Source organism: Cetorhinus maximus, chromosome 22 (assembly GCF_964194155.1).
Source record: "Cetorhinus maximus chromosome 22, sCetMax3.hap1.1, whole genome shotgun sequence".
NCBI classification, from domain to species: domain Eukaryota; kingdom Metazoa; phylum Chordata; class Chondrichthyes; order Lamniformes; family Cetorhinidae; genus Cetorhinus; species Cetorhinus maximus.
In genome coordinates, this window is record NC_135900.1 from 11,998,266 (window position 1) to 12,018,998 (window position 20,733).

The 20,733-nt window shown below is 43.9% G+C and overlaps 1 protein-coding gene across 1 annotated transcript in view; it reads left to right on the forward strand.

Annotated features, from left to right (window-relative positions):
- Nucleotides 1-20,733, forward strand: part of c22h12orf56 (chromosome 22 C12orf56 homolog) — a 77,112-nt gene that overhangs the window by 26,816 nt on the left and 29,563 nt on the right. Inside the window, exons 4-10 of the mRNA XM_078567808.1 lie at nt 6,669-7,086; nt 7,182-7,261; nt 9,147-9,291; nt 13,278-13,384; nt 14,862-14,951; nt 18,074-18,200; nt 19,813-19,887. Of these exons, the coding sequence (XP_078423934.1) occupies nt 6,669-7,086; nt 7,182-7,261; nt 9,147-9,291; nt 13,278-13,384; nt 14,862-14,951; nt 18,074-18,200; nt 19,813-19,887 (1,042 nt within the window). The remainder of the gene's footprint in view (nt 1-6,668; nt 7,087-7,181; nt 7,262-9,146; nt 9,292-13,277; nt 13,385-14,861; nt 14,952-18,073; nt 18,201-19,812; nt 19,888-20,733) is intronic.

Here is a 20,733-nt window from a genome sequence, read left to right on the forward strand (position 1 = left end):
AGCCAATCCTCTATCCAAGCTAATATATTACCCCTAACTCCGTGTGATCTTATCTTGTGTATTAATCTTTTGTGCGGCACCTTATCAAAGGCCTTCTTGAAGTCCAGATATACTACATTTACAGGATGCCCATTATCCACTTTGCTTGTCACATCTTCAAAGAACTCTAGCAAATTAGTCAAACATGATTTACTCTTCAAAAAAACCACGCTGACTCTGATGGATTGCATTTTGACTTTCCAAATGCCCCGTTTATATTTCCTTAATAATAGATTCCAACAATTTCCCAATGACAGGCTTTAAACTAACTGGTCTACAGTTTCCTACTTTCTGCCTCCCCTCCTTTTTGAATAAGGGCGTTATATTAGCATTTTTTTCCAATCCACTGGAACCTTTCCAGAATCCAGGGAATTTTGGAATGTTATAGCCAATGCATCCACTATCTCCGCTGCCACTTCCTTTAAGACCCTGGGATGTAGGCCATCAGGTCCTGGGGACTTGTCACCCTTTAATCCCAATAGTTTGCTCAGTACTTTTCCTCTAGTGATGGTGACTGTTCTAAGTTCCTCGTTCTCTATACCCTCTGCACTAGCTGTTACTATTGAGGTACTAGTGTCCTCCACTGTGAAAACTGAGGGAAAATATTGATTAAGCGTCTCTGCCATTTCTGCGTTCCCCACTATTAACTCCCCAGTCTCATCCTCCAAGGGACCAACATTCACTTTAGCTCCTCTCTTGTCTTTTATATACTTGTAGAAGCGTTTTCTATCAGTATTTACATTTTGCGCTAGCTTTCTTTCATAATTTACCTTTGCTCTTTTCAATATATAAATCAAATCAATCTAATCAATAGATTGCAGGATCACCCATTACAGCCCAAGGTAAGCCTGGATGATCCTCTTCCTGCCCAGGAAGGTGGGGAGTGGGATTTCAGTAACCCTAAATCGAACTGGAATAATGGTTTACAATGTGATTGACAATGAGGAGCCATGGGTTGCAGCTCAGAATTTATTTAATGCTTCACCAACTCTTTTTTCTTAAGTAAAACTAAACCTAGATAGCAGTTTCCTCTTTGCACAATTTTCTACAACATTATCCTGGGCTCATCGGGGTGGAATGACTTGCATATTATTGCATCTGCAGCATGGAAACAGGCCATTCACCCGAACAGCTCCACACTGGTGTTTATGCTCCACACAAGCCTTTTCCCACCAGTTTTCATCTCACTCTGTTGATACATCCTTTCCCAATTCCTTTCTCTCTCATGCACTTTTTAAAAATTCATTCATGGGATTTGATGTCACTGGCTAGGCCAGCATTTATTGCCCATTCCTAATTGCCCTTGGGAAGATGTTGATGAGCTGCTTTCTTGAACCGCTGCAGCCCATGTGGTGTAGGTAAATGTGTTAGAGGGGGAGTTCCGGGATTTTCACCTGGCGACAGTGAAGGAACAGCTATACATTTCCAAGTCAGGATGGTGAGTGGCTTGGAGGGGAACTTCCAGGTGGTGGTGTTTCCATGTGTCTGCTGCCCTTGTCCTTCTAGATGGTAGTGGTCATGGGGTTTAGAAGTTACTGCCTAAGGAGCCTTGGTGAGTTATTCTTAAATGCATCTATGCTATTCACCTCAGCTACTCCTTGTGGTAGGGAGTTACACATTCTAAACATTCTCTGGGTAAAGCATTTACTCCTGAATTCCCTGTTGGATTTATTGGTGAGTATTTTGTATTTACGGCCTGATGTTTTGGTCTCCCTCTCCTCCCACTCAAGTAGAAGCATCTTTTCTATGTCTACCCTATCAAACCCTTTCAGGATCTTAAAAACCTTCATCAGGTCACCTCACGGCCTTCTCTTTTCAATCTTTCCTGATGGAAATTAACTCTCAGATCTGGTCTGATCCTAGTCAATCTTGTTTGTTTTTGCACCATCTCCAGTGCCACAGTTTTCGTCTTTATAATTGTGTTTCTGCATACAGTGGTTCCACTGAGCAGAGTGCAGGTTCAATGAAAGACACGTGGATTTAGAGGGGACAACCTGCCCTACAGAGAGTCTCAGTCCCTCTAACCCTGCACCCCCTACCCACATACCCACCCCACCTTAACCTGACCTGATTTTATTTCAACCTGAAGAACAATTAGAAATATCTTGGTGTGGCAACCTTGGATGGAAGGTACCTGAATGTGCTAATCTGAAACATAAATACCGTCATTCCCAGAAATAAAAAAGGTTACTAAAAATGTTGGAACTAAAGTAGAAGCTCTCTATCCATTTCTTTACAAGCCAGAACTTGTGCACATTTTGAAGGTGAGGTCAACATTGCTGCAACATATTTCATCAAAGCATCTTTTGTTTGGCATTTCAAACCAGTTCTAAATAAATGTAAATTTCTATTATCGGAAATTCGCATTTCAGTTCAAAATGAAACTCGTCGCCCGAATAAGTTTGTGCCTATTGCTGATGATCCAGTGAAGATGTTGTGATGGGAACTCTTATCTCTAACAGGCAGCGCTGTCTGATGACACCCGTTACCATAGCAGAGATATCATGGCACTTGCCCTTTGGCGCTTTCTACCCTGAGACACATGAATTATATTTGTGTTCTGCTCTCCACCCGTGATGCCAAGCTCCACACGTCGAGGCTGTGTTATTCTTTCTCCTTTGTCGCCATGGTAACTGTTGTCTGCCATACCAGGCTTAGCCGCTCAGGAAGCCCCATTGATCCTAAAAGAAAGGAAGGAATCCTTAATGCGATAACACACACATTGAGCACAAACGCTTGTGAGTCCTAAATATCTGTGGGCGATGGAGCTGACTTTGCAGCTTCTGGTTGCTATGCAATGCGCAATTTAAAATGCAGAGTCTTAGAGTGGCCTTCCATTTTGTTATATTAAGAAAAAAAAAACGCTTGATAGCACTTCAAATGTTTGTCATTTAATATTTGAAATATGTGCAAAGAAACAAGGGATGCCAAGGGTTTAGCAAAAAGATTGCTAATTGTCTACGTAAGTAATAGCGCATATATTTTCACGCTAGACTGTGCGCAGCAGTTATTCAACAATCATGATCTACACGCCAGTAAAAGGACAGGGCTGGTTCAGTGTTTCTGCAAGCTTTAACTTGGTTCTCTGGTTTGAATTTGCAAACTGACCGCTCTTTACATTCACAGTTGTTGAGGCAGAGGAGGGGCCCACATGGGGAACAAGGCAAGGATTGGGTGGGGGGCAGGAGGTGCAGGAGCTCTGAAACAGTTTTGTGCTTTGTGCATCTGGGGTTTCTTTTCCCCTCCCTGATTTCTTCCTCTGCTTTTTGCGTGGACCTGCCCGCGTTCTCTCTTTCGCCGTTTTAGCCCTTTGTCCGTGCCTTTTGTGGCCTCCAGACCTGACTATTCCAATGCACTCCTGGCCCACCACCCACATTCTACCCTCCGTCAACTCATCCAAGACTCTGTGGCCTCTGCCCTAACTCCCATCAAGCCCAGTTCACCAATCGCCCCTGCGCTCACTGACCTGCGTTGATTCCCTGTCTGGCAACAACTCCATTTTAAAATGTGTTTTCAAAGCCCTCTGTGGTCTCACCCCTCCCTGCCTCTGTAATCCCCTCCAGCCCCCACAACCCTGTAAGATACAGGGGAGGCAATGGCGCAGCGGTATTGTCACTGGACTAGTAATTCACAGACCCAGGGTAATGCTCTGGCGATGGTAGACGGTGCAATTTGAGTTCAATAAAAACCTGGAATTAAAAGTCTAATGATGACCATGAAACCATTGACAATTGATGTAAAAACCCATCTGGTTCATCTATGTCCTTTAGGGAGGGAAATCTGCCATCCTTACCTGGTCTGGCCTACATGTGACTCCAGACCCACAGCAATGTGGTTGACTCCTAAATGCCCTCTGAACAAGGGCAATTAGGGATGGGCAATAAATGCTGGCCTAGCCAGCGATGCCCACATCCCATGAATGAAATTTTAAAAATACTTTGCGCTCCCCCAACGCTGACCTCTTGAGTGTACCCTGAGGCTGCAGCATTGGTTGCCGTGCCTTCAGCTGCCTAGACACTAAGCTCTGGAATTCCTCCCTAAATCTTGCCACCTCTCCTCCTTCCACTAAGCTTTTGGTCATCAATAATATCTTTTTATGTGGCTCAGTATGATTATACTCCTTTGAAGCCTGTTAAGACATGTTACTGTGTCGCAGGCGCTATATAACTGCATGTTGCTGTTTTACAAACACATGAATTAGGAGCAGGAGGAGTCCATTTGGCCCCTCGAGCCTGCTCCGCCATTCAATAAGATCATGGCTGATCTGATTGTGGCCTCAACTCCACATTCCACCTACCCTCGATAACCTTTGACTCCCTTGTTAGTCAAGAATCCATCTACCTCTGCCTTAAAAGTATTCAATGTCCCTGCCTCTCCCGCTCTCTGGGGAAGAGAGTTCCACAGACTTCCGACCCTCGGAGAGAAAACATTCCTCCTCATCTCAGCTTTAAATGGGTGACCCCCTTATTCGTAAACTGTGTCCTTAGTCCTGGTCTTTCCCATAAGGGATTAGCTGTTTTCTTGTTCTTTTTAAAACTCTCCATTGCCTCTGTTATCATCTGAGTTTCCTGCCATTCTATTCATCAGTTTGCAGGACATTCAAACTGATTATAGATAACGTGCAACACAGAAACATGCCATTCGGCCCATCTGCTGCATGCTGGTGTTTATGTTCCACAAGAGCCTGCTCCCACCTCATTTCAACTCCCCCCCTTTTTACCTCTTCTATTCCTTTCTCCTCATGTACACATCTTCCACCTCTTATTCCTCGTCCTCTGTCCCCATATAAACAGTTTTCAGTCCTGACAGACAGATACACTCAAAGCATTAACCCGTCTTTTCTCTGTATAACTGCAGATTGACCAACCCCCCCCCGTGTATATTTGGGCTTCCCAAAACTGTGATGACATTTTGGGGTTCGCGAGGTCCCTTGGATTGATTTCTGAAGCTGCACGGCCCCTTTAAATTCTCACCATTGTCACAGTGGCACTGCCTCTAAACCGTTTGCACTTCCCCAGTTTATAATTGGATGTTTGAAGTCTCGCTTTTCCGAATGCCTTGAACGACACCCAGAGTGAGAGTGATCCTCGGTCTTGGGTCATTGAAAGCAAGACCCAGCGTTTATTGCCCATTACTGTTTCCCTCAGGAGGTGGCTGTGAGCCTCCTCGCTGAACCGCTGCAGTCCACATGGTGAAGGTACGCGCACAGTGCTGGTCGATTGGTTGGGGGTGGGGCGGGGGTGGGGGGGGGGTCGCTGGATTTTGACCCAGCATGAAGGAAGGAATAATGAGACCATATTCAAGTCAGGATGGTGCGTGACTTGGATAGGAACTTGGAGGTGGCGGAGGTCACATGGGTTTGGGAGTTGCTGTCAAGGAAGTCTTGGTGAGTTGCTGCAGTATATCTGCTGGATAGTGCACACTGTTATTGACCAGTTCCTTGTAGAGAATAGCACAGGCAAGGAAGCTTAAGCATCATTCGACCTCATAAGACTGTATATTTTAATTCGAAAGCAGCGTCGTCTGATTTGGGGGTTGGAATCTTCTCTTAACAATTGTGAGAAACTATCAGTAGGATAAGGGGTAAGGGGGATCAAAGGTTACGGGGAGAAGGCGGGAGAATGGGGTTGAGAAACTTACCAGCCATAATTGAATGGTGGAGCAGACTCAATGGGCCGAATGGCCTAATTTCTGCTCCTATGTCTTATGGTCTTATGATATAACTACGATGCAAGAGCTCAAGTTGACAAGATTTTCGCATTCTGTCAGTCTTACCACCCAAAAGACAATCAAGAGCGGGTTCAGCGTCGAGAACGAAATAGCCGTGACTGATTATCGGGTTTTAATCACTCTTCCTCGAGTAGTCCTCAGTCTCTTCCATGATACATGCAACGGATAACAAGCTGGCATTTGATGCCCATGACCTTTGTATAATTAGCCTCTGTGCTCAGTAACATGGTTGGTTTCACATGACTTTGTATCTCTGTAAGTGGAGCCAGTTTAATCTGAAAAGTGGCCAGTGTCTATACAGTAATCCAGATTGAGAGTACTTAGGTTTCTTTAGATACCATAATACGAATCATTGACCTGCTTTTCTTACCACAATATCTGAAAGGCATTTGTCAGCCTAATTTGGATTCGGGTTACTTGCTTTTATGGTCTCTGTTCCCCTAATTTAAAAGGTCTTTCTGAAACGAATTATGGAAATCCGTACCTTGCTTCTTGGCTGATTTACACGTAAATAAAATCTTTTTTGGACATATTTATCACCTAACTCCACGAGCAATTAAAAAAAAAATAGATTAAGGTGGAGTAACCTTAAGTTAAGAGCGAGGCCATTCAGAGTTGATGTCAGGAAGCCCTGCTTCACGCTCCGAATAGTTGAAATCTAAAACTCTCTTCCCCAAAAAGCTGTTGAGCTCAACTGAAAATGTCAAAACTGAGACTGACAGATTTTTGTTAGCTGAAGGGGTTAAGGGACACGGAACAAAAGCAAGTAAACAGAGTTAAGGTACAGATTAGGCCATGAGGGACAGGACAGGCTGGTGGGGCTGAATGGTTGCCTCCTGTTCCCATGCAGCTTCCGGTGGGGATTCATCTCAATTGACCAGCCTGTTCTTTGCATTCAGGGAAAACGCAGCAGAGGCTGGGGAGCCACATTCCACACTGAAGCATTCGGCCTCCTTCCCTACCTCCGCCTTGAAGAATCTGAAACTGTCTGATCAACGTAACTTGGAGTGTTCTGCATCCATACCTCCAAACGCCCGCCCGCTTCCAATCCCTCTGAAAGAAACTACAACCACCGTCCCTGCACTGAGAGCGTCTCCTTATAGATCACTATCAATGGAACAGTTAGCAGCCAGCCCTTATACCTGGCACAGAAACGCTAAGGAGCAACGATCTGATACAAGTGACGCCACCCCCGAGCCAGACAAGAGGACAACTGGACAATTCAAGCAACAAGAGTCCGAACTTCACCTCTATATTATTTCAATGTCCTCTCTAATATTTCTCCATTTGAAAAGTGCGTGGAACAATTATATGATTGTAAGTACAAGCCAGAGGGTCCCATTCTTTGTTGCTGCCTGTGCTTCACCTTCATCTTTGTTCATGCTTGATTTTCTTTTTAACGTTCTCTGCAGCAGTCGACACTAATGCAGGACCCAGCGTATGCAAGAATAACTGCGCCGTTATCTCCTGCCCGAGCTCCAAAATCACACAGGTAACTCCTGCACCACCCCCCCTCCCCCCCCTCCTCCGTTTCTTGAGTTTGAAAGGACAAAATAATAAAACATGAAAGTTGACCTGAAACAAAGCCCAAAGATGCTGGAAATGCACGGCCATGTTGGTCAGCATCTGTAAGAGAGGCTAGCATTTAGGCTGGGAACATTCATCAGCATGGTCCGTTCTTGGGATGTGGGCATCGCTGGCTAGGCCAGCATTTATTTCCCCTCCCTAATTACCCTTGAAGGCGATGGTGAGCTGTCTTTCGTGAACCATCGCAGTCCGTGTGGTGTAGCGATTTGATACAACTGACAGGCCCATTTCAGGGGACGGTTAAGAGTTAACCACATTGCTGTGGGTCTGGAGTCACACGTAGGCCAGACTGGGTAACAATGGTAGATCTTCTCCCCCGAAGGGCAGAAGTGAACCAGAAGAGTTTTCACAAGAACCTGGTTAGTTTCTTAATGAGACTAGCATTTTATTCGAGATTTATTGACTTTAAATTCTCCCAGCTGCTGTGGTGAGACTTGAACTCCTGTTTGTGGAGCATTCGTCCAGGATCCTGGATTACAAGTCCAGTAACGTGGCAGATGGAAGAACTCTATCAAATTAACATTCTCTGTACGTCTTTTGTTGTGTCTGTGGCTGTTGTGCATTAAACACAGGCTTGGTTTTGAACCTCACTTATGCGTTTGATGTAATATGATACAGCGGCATTGACTTTGAGAGTTTTCCCATGTCATTTCTATCACCGTAACTTAACTTAAAATACAAGTTGAAGTTTAAAATCTGATTTTAAGTACAAAAATTAACTGCTGTTTGTCGTGATATGTCAACAACTACAGAAATGTACACATGTCACACCAATGGGCTGATCAAAGGCAGATGTTTAAAGAGAGAAGACCTTGGGAGGTGGCGCTGAGGCGATGATGTAGAGGAAGAGGCTCCAGTAAGGGGTAATAAACACAGCCATTAGATCACTTCACAACTGATGGAGAAAGATAGAGCTAAATGTTTGGTTCTTAAGTTTTCAGATTCCAATCCTTGAGGGATTCGCAGGGGATCATCAGACTTCAATTATTAGTTTAACCAGAACTGTGTATTTTTGCGGAAGCAGGAACATACAAACGCACACGTTAGGAGCAAGAGTAGGCCATTCAGCCCCTCGAGCCTGCACCGCCATTCGATAAGATCATGGCTAATCTGGTTGTGGCCTCAACTCCACATTTCCACCCGCCTCCAATAACCTTTGACTCCCTTGTTAGCCAAGAATCTATCTGCATCTGCCTTAAAAAATATTCATTGACCCTGCCTCCACCACTTTCCGGCCAAGAGAGTTCCACAGACTAATGACCCTCTGAGAGAAAAAAATTCTCCTCATCTATGTCTTAAATGGGAGACCCCTTATTTTTAAACTGTGTCCCCCAGTTCCAGTCTTTCCCAAAAGGGGAAACATCCTTTCAACGTCCACCCTGTTAAGTCCCCCCAGGAGCTTATATGTTTCAATAAGATCAACCTCACATTCTTCTAAACTCCAATGGATACAGGCCCAGACTGTCCAACCTTTCCTCATAAGACAATCCCTTCACCCCAAGAATCAGTCTGGTGAACCTTCTCTGAACTGCTTCTAATGCAGTTGTGTCCTTTCTTAAATAAGGACACCAAAGCTGTACACAGTATTTTGACATATTATATAATACCTATACATAAAATACAATGAAATGCCTGACATTTTCCATTGAATTCCTTATTGGAAAATTATACCTGTGTCTCCCTTGACGATAATGTGTTACCTTTGTTGGCTTGTTAACGTGACTGGATATGATGTGTGCATTGAAAGCTGTCTGTGCAACCTATGATGAACCTGACTTGTGTTGTGCCAGTTCAGAGGAAATAAATAAGCTGTTCAATCAACTGAGCACTGAGTTACTCCATGGGAATAATTTACTGGAACGAAGCTTCTCCCTGGTGCAGGAATTGAAAATAGCAGCTCGCAGGAACTTCACCATTAAAAAACTCTTTTGGAAGGTAAGCTTTTCCTGTAATCTCCCAGTTTTTGTACTTGACACCTCTATTTCTAAAGCCAAGGGTCCCGTATGTCTTTTTAACCGCCCTGCCCCCTTCAGAGCCTTATGAGCACTCTCTGTTTTTGCACCCCCTTTAAAATTCCACTGTTTAGTTTATTTTGCCTCTTTCCCACCACCACCAGCCCCCCCCGACCACAAACCATTCTTCCTGCCACATGCATCAAACTTCATTTACCATCTGCCTGCCCAAGAAACCCGATTGACCATGTCCTCTGAAGGATCTTAGATTTCAGTTACAAGGGGAGGCTAGAGAAAGTGGGACTCTTCCCCTTGGAGGGAGGAAGGTTATGGGGCTATTTCGCGTAGGTGCTTATAAATCTTTTGAGTTTTGAGAGCATAAATAAAAGGAGAAACTGTTTCTTAGTGGCAAAAGGGTCGGTAACCAGAGGAGACAGACTGAAGGTGATTGGGCGAGAGGCAGCGAGGAAGAGGAATCATATTCTTACACAGCGACTTATTGTAACCTGGAATTGATTGGCGGAAAGGGTGGTGGAAGCAGATTCAATAATAGCTTTCAGGTGGAAGTTGGGAAAAAATTTGCAGGGCTGTGGGGAAAGAGCAGTGGAGTGGGACTTATTGGATAGGTCTTTGAGAGAGCCAGCAGAGGCATGAGGGCCCGAATGGTCTCCATCTGTGCTGTATCATTCTGTAGTTCTATGGGAGCGTTCATCACAGACATATCTTATGACAAGATATATATGAATTAGCTCATTTCATTCAAAGCTTAAACGTCGATTTTTTCACACCTGGGAGTCACTAGCTGATGACAGGGGAAAATGGTGACATCAACTGTGGGCCGGCTTGCGTCACCATGACGATCAGTGGCTATAGCGCCTCTGGCGGCAGGTGCCAAAAACAACAACCCACAACGACACCTGATAACCACCTCCTATGTGTCCCTTGTGATGGAACCTGCCTCTCACGGTTTGGTCTCTTTAGCCATCAGCACCATATGGAGCCACCCTATCCCCAATGGATTTGATTTGCTGCATGAACATCACCTTCCGTAGATGGAAGGATGCCAACGATGATTCTGAAAAATACATTCTTCTGGTCTATTCTGCCTTTCAAATCTTCAGGATTTTCCAATGCATTTCAGAGCCAACGAGTTGGCTGGTGCAGTCACTACCGTCTTGTAGGGAAAGAACTTGCATTTATATAGCGCCTTTCATGACCTGAGCCAAAGCACCTTACAGCCAACGTCTAGTCATTGCTGTACTATAGGAAATGCGACAGCCAATTTGCGCACAGCAAGCTCCCACAAACAGCAACGTGATGATTAAGATATTTTTCTTAGTGATGTTGATTAAATATTGGACAGGACACCGGGGATAACTCCTCTACTCTTCTTCAAGATCGCTCCATGAGATCTTTTACATCCACCTGGGAGAGCAGATTGGTTTACTATTTTAATATTTTTTTTGTTGCCAGCATTTGTTGCTCATCCCTAATTGCCCTTGAGCTGCCCTTGCTGGGTCATTTTAGAGGCCATTGCTGGGGTCTGGAGTCACATGTAGGCCAGACCAGGTAAGGATGGCAGATTTCCTTCCCTAACAGACATTAGTGAGCCAGATGGGTTTTTATGACAATCGATTTTAGTTTCATGGTTACCATTCCTGAGGCTAACTTTATATTCCTAAATTTATTAACTAAATTTAAATTTCACCAGCTGCCATGGTGGGATTATGAAACCATGTTCCCAGAGCATTGGCCTGGGTCACTGGATTATTAATCCAGTGACATTACCACTACACCACCATCTCCCCAATCATTGAAAAGATGATACCTCCAACAGTGCAGCACTCCCTCAGTACTGCATTGGAAGTGTCAGCTATGATTCTTCTTCTTGCAGAAATCTCTGGAGTGGACTTGAACCCACTACCTATTGTAGACAAATGCAGCAGCCATGTAGCACAAAGCAGGGCCCATAACGAGCCAATGTGATAAATAATCAGACAATCTGGTGTGGGGTCAATAGAGAATTCATGCATAAGGCTTAAGGAGAATTCCGTGCTCCTCTATGATCGCTTGAACAGGTAAACAGTGTTAGTGATCCCAGTAGAGACTAATAACTTTTAAGAAGATACTTGAACAGTGACTGACTGAAAGGATCACCCAACAAGGTTTCAACTTTTACTGTAACACAAATTAGAAGTAACATTGACTAAAGACTATTTTTGTTGGCAACGTACATTTTAAACTTTCCCATTTTGCTCTAACACACCGAAAATCCCACGCTATTGTTATACACTATGCCACTCTGTCCACAGAGTTACAGTCCTTAAAGCAAACACTCCACAACTTCTGCCTTGAATACACTAAACAAGTGAACATCCACAGCTCTGCAGGGTAGACAATTCCAAAGATTCATAACCCTTTGAATGAAGACATTTATCCTCATCTTAGTCCTTCGGGCCAACCCCTTATTCTGAGACTGTGACCCCCATGTTCTAGATTTTCCACCCCAGTGTGGCCTCACTAATGGCCCGTTTAACTGTGGTAAGACTTCTTTACTCTTGTACTCCATCCCTTTGGAACAAAAGCTCACATACCATTTGCCTTCCTAATTACATGTTAACTTCTGTGATTCCTGTACAAGGAGACCCAGGTTCCTCTCTGAACGCGCCCATTTCCCAGCCTCCCACCATTTTTAAAAAAATTGCCTTTTTTATTTTTCCTACCAAAGTGGATAACTTCACATTTTGCCGCATTGTATTTCATCTGCCATGTTCTTACCCACTCATCCTACATGTCTATATCCCTCCACACAATATCAGTTATAGGCAAAATGCTAGCATCTGTTATTAGGAAAAAGGTAACAGGACTCTTAGAGTAAGCTTAATCATTTTATAAGTTAGCTTACCCTATAGAAACATTTACAATCTGTTTTTTTTGTCTCTTGCTAGTCTACTCTGATATTCCCTTTTCTCTTTCCTTTTCAATTTCTTGGACCTCCTTTGCTGTATTCTGAAATCCTTCCAATCCTCAGGCTTCCTAATCTTTATGGCAACATTATAAGCCTCTACCTTTGATCTAGAGGTGTTGTGGTGCAGTGAGTAGTGTTTCTGTTTCTGGGCCTGGAAGCTCTGGGTGCAATCCCCACCCCAGGACTCAATGGCCGCTGAAGGTGCGCTCATAATGCAGTGAAACAGGTTGAGTAATAACCTGCAAACTCTTCCAATGCATGCCAATGGCAGGCAGTAAGAGTGGGAGAAATTCCTGGTCAACCATGTGATGGAAAGAAAGTTGGAGCCTCTCCTGTCACTGAAAGTGCATGTTACCACAGCAACTCAGACTCCCTGAGTGAACTGTAACACTTTGATCTAATACTATCTTTAAATATCCTTAGTAACCACATTGGACTACTTTTTCCTGTGGGTTTTCCAAGCCAAAAATGAATGTATATTTGTTGCAAATTATGTATTCATTCTTTAATTGCTCGTCTACTGTCATATCTTTTAATGGGCTTTCCGATCTACCTGAACCAACTCACCCCTCAAACCGACTGATAATCTTAATTTTTTTTAAAGCAATGTTGGGTTGAGGGATTAAAAATTGATCAGGACATCAATGATAGCTGTCCTTCAAAATAGTGCCATGTGATCTTTTATATCCACCTGAGAGGGCAGATAGAGCCTTGGGTTTAACACCTCATCTATAAGGTGGTACCTTCGATAGGGCAACACTTCTTCAGCACTCCACTGAAGTGTCAGCTGAGATTTTGTGCTCTAAGACCCTGGAACAGGGCTCGATCCAGTTACCTTCTGACTCTGAGACAATCATACTACCGATTGAGCCAAGCTGACACTTTGACAAGCATGGATAAATAAGAGAACATATTAATTTTGAAATAGTTTGCATATTACTTTTTGTTTGAACACCAGATATTCACTAAAGGCGTTTTGTTCTGCTTTGACTTGTCCACAGTCGAACGACCTATACCCCTTTCTTATCAGCAAGCTTCAGGAGCACTTGCCAAAGTCTGAGCATCACAGCACCCAGCAAGACAAGCGCAAAATGGCAGACGACCTACAGTAAGGAACATGTTTCTATGGATTTAAGCTTTACAAAGAAGCCGTTCTAAGTCTGAGGCCAATCCATCCTTCAAGCCATATTTGCAACAAACTCTCATTACTCTTATTTGCAAATCATGGCTCACGATAGGAGGAAGACTTAAAACAACAGCGTAACAAAGACTTGCTGCAATTGTACAAGGCTTTGGCGAGAGTGTACCTGGAGCGCTGTGTGCAGCAGTGGGCTCAAAGGGAAAGGCCAAAGTTCAGCACAGCTGCAGATCTCAGAGTGCCTGTGAATAATGTCTTAGCAAATTTATCTTAATTTAATACAAAAGCAAAATATTCCACAAGTTGGAAATCTGAAATAAAAATAGGAAATGCTGAAAACACCTGGCAGATTAAATCAGGGGAGAGAGAAACAGAGTTAACGTTTCAGGTCAATGATCTTTCGTCAGAACTGGAAAAAGTTGGAGAGGCATCAGGTTTTAAAAAGTACGGAGAAAGTGCAGAGAAAGGGAGGGAGGGGAGAAAAACATAAGTGATTTTGGTGCAAGGCAGAAGATGGCGATGAGATAAGTGAAAAAAAATGAAAGATGGGACTAAAGGAGACGCAAATGGGGATAGAAAAATCATCACCTGCCCTCTGAAAAGAAATGGAGGCAGGGTTATTGATCTGAAATTATTACATAGAAAATTAGGAGCAGGAGTAGGTTATTCTGCCTGTCTAGCCTGCTCTGCCATTCAATATGATCATGGCTGATCCTCTATCTCAGTGTCGTACTCCCGCTCTTTCCCCATACCCCTTGATGCCTTTAGAATCTCAAAATCTATTTCCTTCTTAAATACATTCAGTGACTTGGCCTCCACAGCCTTCTGTGGGTAAAGAGTTCCACAGGTTCACCACCCTCTGAGTGAAAAGGTTTCTCCTAAACTCAGTCCCAAATGGCCTACCCCATATCCTGAGAATGTGACCCCTTGTTCTAGACCCCCCCAGCCAGAGGAAACCATCCCTGCTTCCAGTCTGACCAGCCCTGTCAGAATTTTATAGATTTCAATGAGATACCCTCTCATTCTCCTAAACTCCAGTGAATGCAGGCCTAGTCGACCCAATCTCTCCTCCTACAACAATCCTGCCATCCCAGGAATCAGTCTGGTGAACCTTCGCTGCACTACCTCTAGGGCAAGTATATCCTTTCTTAGATAAGGAGACCAAAACTGCACATAATACTCCAGGTGTGTTGAGCTCAATGTTGTGTCCAGAGGGCTGTAACATGCCTAGTGGAAAGATCAGGTGCTATTCCTTGGGCTTTGTGTTGAGCTTAATTGGAACAGTGATGATGGGTGGGGACAGACAGGTCAGAGTGAGAGTGGAGTGGAGAACTAGAATGATGGGTAAACTCGAAGTTTAGGGCCATGCTTGCAGATTGTATGGAGGTGGCCCACAAAGAGTAAGATGTCAATCTTTACTGAAATATGATATCTTTTGCCTGCTTAGGTTATGTATTTTGATCGTAGAGACACTAGGCGTCATGTTCAGGGAGACTGAAACAGAACCAACACGTCTGGCTCTTCTGAATGCTAAACGGTATGTGTAGTACAAATGGTTCATACTCAATGAAATATTGTATCTTTATGAGAAGAAAGCTCGTATGATAAAATTATATGTTCAAAATGAGTTTCCTATTTGAAATTTGCATCACCTACAAGTCAGAACTATGATGGAACACTTTCCATTCCACTAGATGGGGGAGGCAGTGGCATAGTGATAGTGTCACTTGATTAGCAATCCAGAGGCCCAGGCTAATGCTCTGGGGACATGGGTTCAAATCCCACCATGTCAGCTGGTAGAATTTAAATTCAATTAATAAAAACCTGGAATTAAAAGCTAGTCTCAGTAATAGTGTCTATGAAACCATTGTGAATTGTTGTGAAAACCCATCTGGTTCACTAATGCCCTTTTGGGAAGGAAATCTGTCCTTACCTGGTCTGGCCTACATGTGACTCCAGACCCACAGCAATGTGGTTGACTCTTAACTGTCCTCTGAAATGGCCTAGCAAGCAACTCAATTCTAGCAATCTGCTATGAAGCTTAAAAGGAATGAAACCAGACGGACTACCCGGCATTGACCTAGACACAGGAAATGACAATGGCATACCTAACCCTGTTAACCCTGCAAACTCCTCTTTATGAACATCTGGGGGCTAGTGCCAAAATTGGGAGGGCTGTCTCACAGACTAGTCAAGCAACAGCATAACATAGTCATACTCACCTTACAAACAATGACCCAGACACCACCATCACCATCCCTGGGTATGTCCTGTCCCACCATCAGGACAGTCCCAGCAGAGGTGGCAGCATAGTGGTATACAGTTGGGGGAGGAGTTGCCCTGGGAGTCCTCAACATTGACTTCAGAACCCACGAAGTCTCATGGCATCAGGTCAAACATGGGCAAGGAAACCTCCTGCAGATTACCACCTACTGCCCCACCCCTCAGCTAATGAATCAGTACTCCTCCATGTTGAACACCGCTTGGGAAGAAGCACTGAGGGCGGAACGGATACAGAATGTACTCTGGGTGGGAGACTTCAATGTCCATCACCAAGAGTGACTCAGTAGCACTACTATTGACCAAGCTGGCCAAGTCCTAAAGGACATAGCCGCTAGACTGGGTCTGCGGCAGGTGGTGAGGAGAAACAAGAAGAGGGAAAATCCTACTAGACCACCTCCTCATCAATCTATTGCTGATACATCTGTCCATGACAGTATTTGTAGGAGAGACCACTGCACAGTCCTTGCAGAGACAAAGTCCTGTCTTCGCATTGAGGATAACCTCCATCATGCAATGTGGCACTACCACTGTGCTAAATGGGATAGATTTCAAACAGATCTAGCATTAGGTGATAGGTAAGAATGTGACTTTTCAGCTACTAAATATCAAAAAGAGTTTAAGGGGCATTTACAACTTACAACCCATCACCTAATGCAAATTTTAAAACCCAACTTATTTACTTGCAATTCCAACTTCACCATAGCCTTGCATTACAAATGCATGCATCTAGAACCTTTACTTTTCATCTCTCAGTTCTCACTGACAAGCTGTCTTTACTAACCTTCCCCCAGTTTAATTACCCATGGAGGGAGACAGACGCGCACACAGCCTTCTTTACAGAGTACTACTACATTTCCAAAAATACTTCAAAAAACATCCATCTTCTCAAGAGTGACTGTCCTTGACATTAAGGCTGCATTGATGGTAGTGGTTGTGGGTTTGGAAGGTGCTGTCTAAGGAGCTTTGGTGAATTCCTGCAGTGCATCTTGTAGACGGTACATTCTGCTGCTACTGTGAGTCAGTGATGGTGGGAGTGAATGCTTTTTGTGGATCATTTTCAGCTGCTTCATCAGTGACCTACCCATCATCATAAGGTCAGAAGTGGGGATGTTCACTAATGATTGCTCAATGTTCAGCATCATTCACGATTCCTCAAATACTGAAGCCCATATGCAGCAAGACCTGGACAACATTCAGACCTGGGCTAATAAGTGGCAAGTTACATTCCTGCCACACAAGTGACAGGCAATGACCATCTCCAACAAGAGAGAATCCAACCTTGACATGACCATCACTGAATCCCCCACTATCAACATCCTGGGCGTTACCATTGACCAGAAACTGAACTGGACTAGCCATACAAATACTGTGGCTACAAGAGCAGGTCAAAGGCTGGGAATTCTGTGGTGAGTAACTCACCTCCTGTCTCCACAAAGCATGTCCACCATCTACAAGTCAGGAGTGTGATGGAGTTCTCTCCACGTGCCTGGATGAGTGCAGCTCCAACAACACTCAAGAAGCTTAACGGCATCCAGGACAAATCCCACTTGATTGGCACGATATCTACAAACATTCACTCCCTCTACCACCGACGCACAGTGACAGCAGTGTGTACCGTCTACAAGAAGCACTGCAGCAATTCGCCAAGCTAGCACCTTCTAAACCAATGTCCTCTACCACTCAGGAGGACAAGGTTAGCAGGCACATGGGAAAACTACCATCTGTAAGTTCCCCTCCAAGTCGCACACCATTCTGACTTGGAATTATGTTGCCTTTCCTTCATTATCACTGCGTCAAAATTCTAGATCCCCCTCCCTAACAGTACTGTTCATGTACCTACACTACATGGACTGCAGTGGTTCAAGAATGTGGCTCACCAACACCTCCTTAAATACAATTAGGGATGGACAATAAATGCTGGACATGTCAGCATTCTGTGAAGTAAAGAATAAAAAAAATTTGAAATCCCCTCTTCATATATTATGTTGAAGGAGGAGGAAGAGCAGCAGAACATAGTTAATGCAATCATGAATATCTTTAAAGCCCTGAGAGAGTATGCGGTATATTCCAAAGATACTAACCTGGTTATTATGGAACTTGGTAGATTGTGGTCCCATCATTTGTTCATCCAAGGCCTGGAAAACAAAAGTCAGTGTTTCCACATCGGAGGTACTGATTCATCCGTCGGCCTCGTATGTGGGAGATTTGAAATATGTCAGACAGTTTGAATCTGAGAAAGGCAAATTGGACAATATTTTCTTGGTGGTGGTGGTAGATTAAATGTGACCTGAAGAAAGAATCCAGCATCTTGCATGAAAATGGGTATTTACTTAAAGCCTATTTTTTAAATGAGTGCCTTCTTGTTTTCATTACTAGAGGTATGTCTGTCATGAACCTACTGAAGATCTTATTAAGTGGACCGGAGATTCTCAAATCATCACATGCAGTTGGTATCAATGTTCCAGTTGCATATGAAATCTTGGCCAATTCTCAAGATCTCGAGGTAAGCCTTTGTAGTTTCTAGCCCGACAACTCTGAGATCCCTGCGCACCTCCAGTTCTGGCCTCCTTGGACATCCCCAATTTTAATCGCTCCACCATTGGCCTCGTTTTCAGCTACCTAAACCCTAAGCTCTGGAATTCAATCTTTAAACCTCTCCACCTCCCTCTATCCTCTTTTGAAATGCTCCTTAAAACCTACCTCAGGAGGTCTTGTGGCACAATGGGTACTGTCCCTGCCTCTGAGCCAAAAGCTCTGGGTTCAAGTCCCACTCCAGAACCATGGGAGGTGCATTCATAATGTGACCAAACAGGTTGGGTTTCAGCTTGTAAATCCTCCCAACATCTGCCAATGGCAGGTGGTAAGAGTGGGATGGATTCTTGGTCAGCCTTGACCATCACTATCTAGAGTACAGCATGCATGTAAGAGTGTATGTTGCCACAGCAACTTGGGGTCTGGACTCAATTGCCTGGAGGGCCAGTGTGGATCAGAGTGGTGCCAACATCATGGGATTCAGTCCCTGTTCTGGCTGGGGTGGAGTTGGGACCTCTCCTTGCCCTGCCCTTGGTGAAGGTTATGACACTGTGGGAGAACAGAAGAAGAATGCTTACCTCTTTGACCAAACTGTTGCCCATCAGAACAAGTATCTCCTTATGTGGCTCGGTGTCATATTTTGTTTGATCGTGCTCCTATGAAGCACCTTGAATTGTTTTAATTATTTTAAAGGTGCAATAGAAATGCAAATATTTGTTGTTGTTATTGAAGTGTGTTAAATACATTGGCATCCAAGTTTCCTTTATGCCAGTAATATCACTGGAATCGGCTGACCCAGTGTAACAGACCAGAGAATTTTAAACTTCGGTGAGTTACGTCCCAAACTATACATGTGAGAGTTTACTTTATCATATACACTGGTTCAGGAGCATTTCAGCCATATCAGGCCCCATCATTACGAGATTCCATCAGTTGTGCTGGTTTGAAGGGCTCTTCACATTGAGCTCATTTTCTTAGGCCCACAGGCACTCTTTGGCCTGTTCTGAAGTTCCTTCATATCAGCAATATTCAAGTTACGAAGAAACTCACTAGTATATATGGATGAAAGTCGGAAAAGGTTCAGTAATAGGTGTCGTTTAAGCCACTTTAAGTGATTTTAAATCAGGTTACTCGCAGGTGTAGGACTGAACACAATTATTAAAAAACGCTTATTTTTTTGTGTTAAATCCATTTTCAGCTGCATAATAAAACTGCACCAGGTTACCAATCTCAAATACATCAAGGAACACTTATTTTAATGGAAAGAAAGAGAAGATTATTATATTCTGCTCCCTGATTACACTGGTTCACAGAAGATTTTGTTTGTGTTCATGCAAATTATTCCTATCAGAAACGCGTCTTGTGACCTAGTCAGCACAGCTTTTTAATTACGTGCAGGGCAATTATTTTAACATATTTAATAGGTCCCAAGTTCAAATTGGCTTGAAGATGGGTACAGTAGAACGTGTGATTGCCTACATGCAGACAGGAGACATAGCCCCTGGATGGAATGACGATTTAAGATTGGCTCGTGAGGCTGCTTGCAGTGGGACTTACTTAATGGTGCCTTTGGCCTTTTGCAGCTACAGAAGCTACTGCTGGAGTACAGTGACGCAGTGACAGCTGTCGTGTATGAAATTTTCCTCATAACTCACCAGGTGAGTGCATTATGTCAGACTGTCAAAGCTGTGCGCCTCCATGACATGCGCTGTTTCCGTCTTTCACTTTATACCTGCACTTTTAGCACTATGCCAGCAATAGATTTGTGTAGATTTTATCCAGCGATGACTGCATTACTTTTAACACGTGCTGGTTGATTCCACCCCACCTTTCCCCTGCACCCCCACCGCACCAACTATATTTTTTCACATGAGGAAACCAGATCAGTTGTGTGGAGCTTGGTGAGTGGGAGTTTGGGCAATGAGGTGAGGGCAATAAATGTATTAGGGCGGCGCAGACTTTATTGAGTCCCATTTTCATGTTATGTGCACTTATTTTTATATTTGGATTATAAATTCCGTGTCTGCATTTATAATGTAATGTTATCAAGCTGTGGTGTTGCCTTATGGCTCTGTGGGCCTTGCATCTCTATGCCGAGATAAATGTTTGTGTGTATTTACTCACTTAGCCTGTTACCCCTTTCTCCTTTGTTGACACCCTACTTGCCTTAACAAAAATTCCCTTCTCTGTACTTTTAAACAAACAACTTAACATTTATTCCAACCCTGGCCCCTTAACATCAACAATTCTTTAATACCTAGTAGCATTAAAGACTGATCAACACCAGACCTGGCCCAGCAAACACCCTTCAGCTGTTTGACCGTGAACATCGTCCCGGTTCCTTAATTATCCCCCAGCGTCGCCGGCTTGATGGCTCATAGGTTGCTGGCTCCTTTATCTGTCTTGCGTGTACCATTTTCATTGTACCTTCCCGCTGCCGGCAAATTGCACTGAAATACCAAGCTGCCTGGTCAGTTTCACACCACTTCAAAGGAAGACGCTTG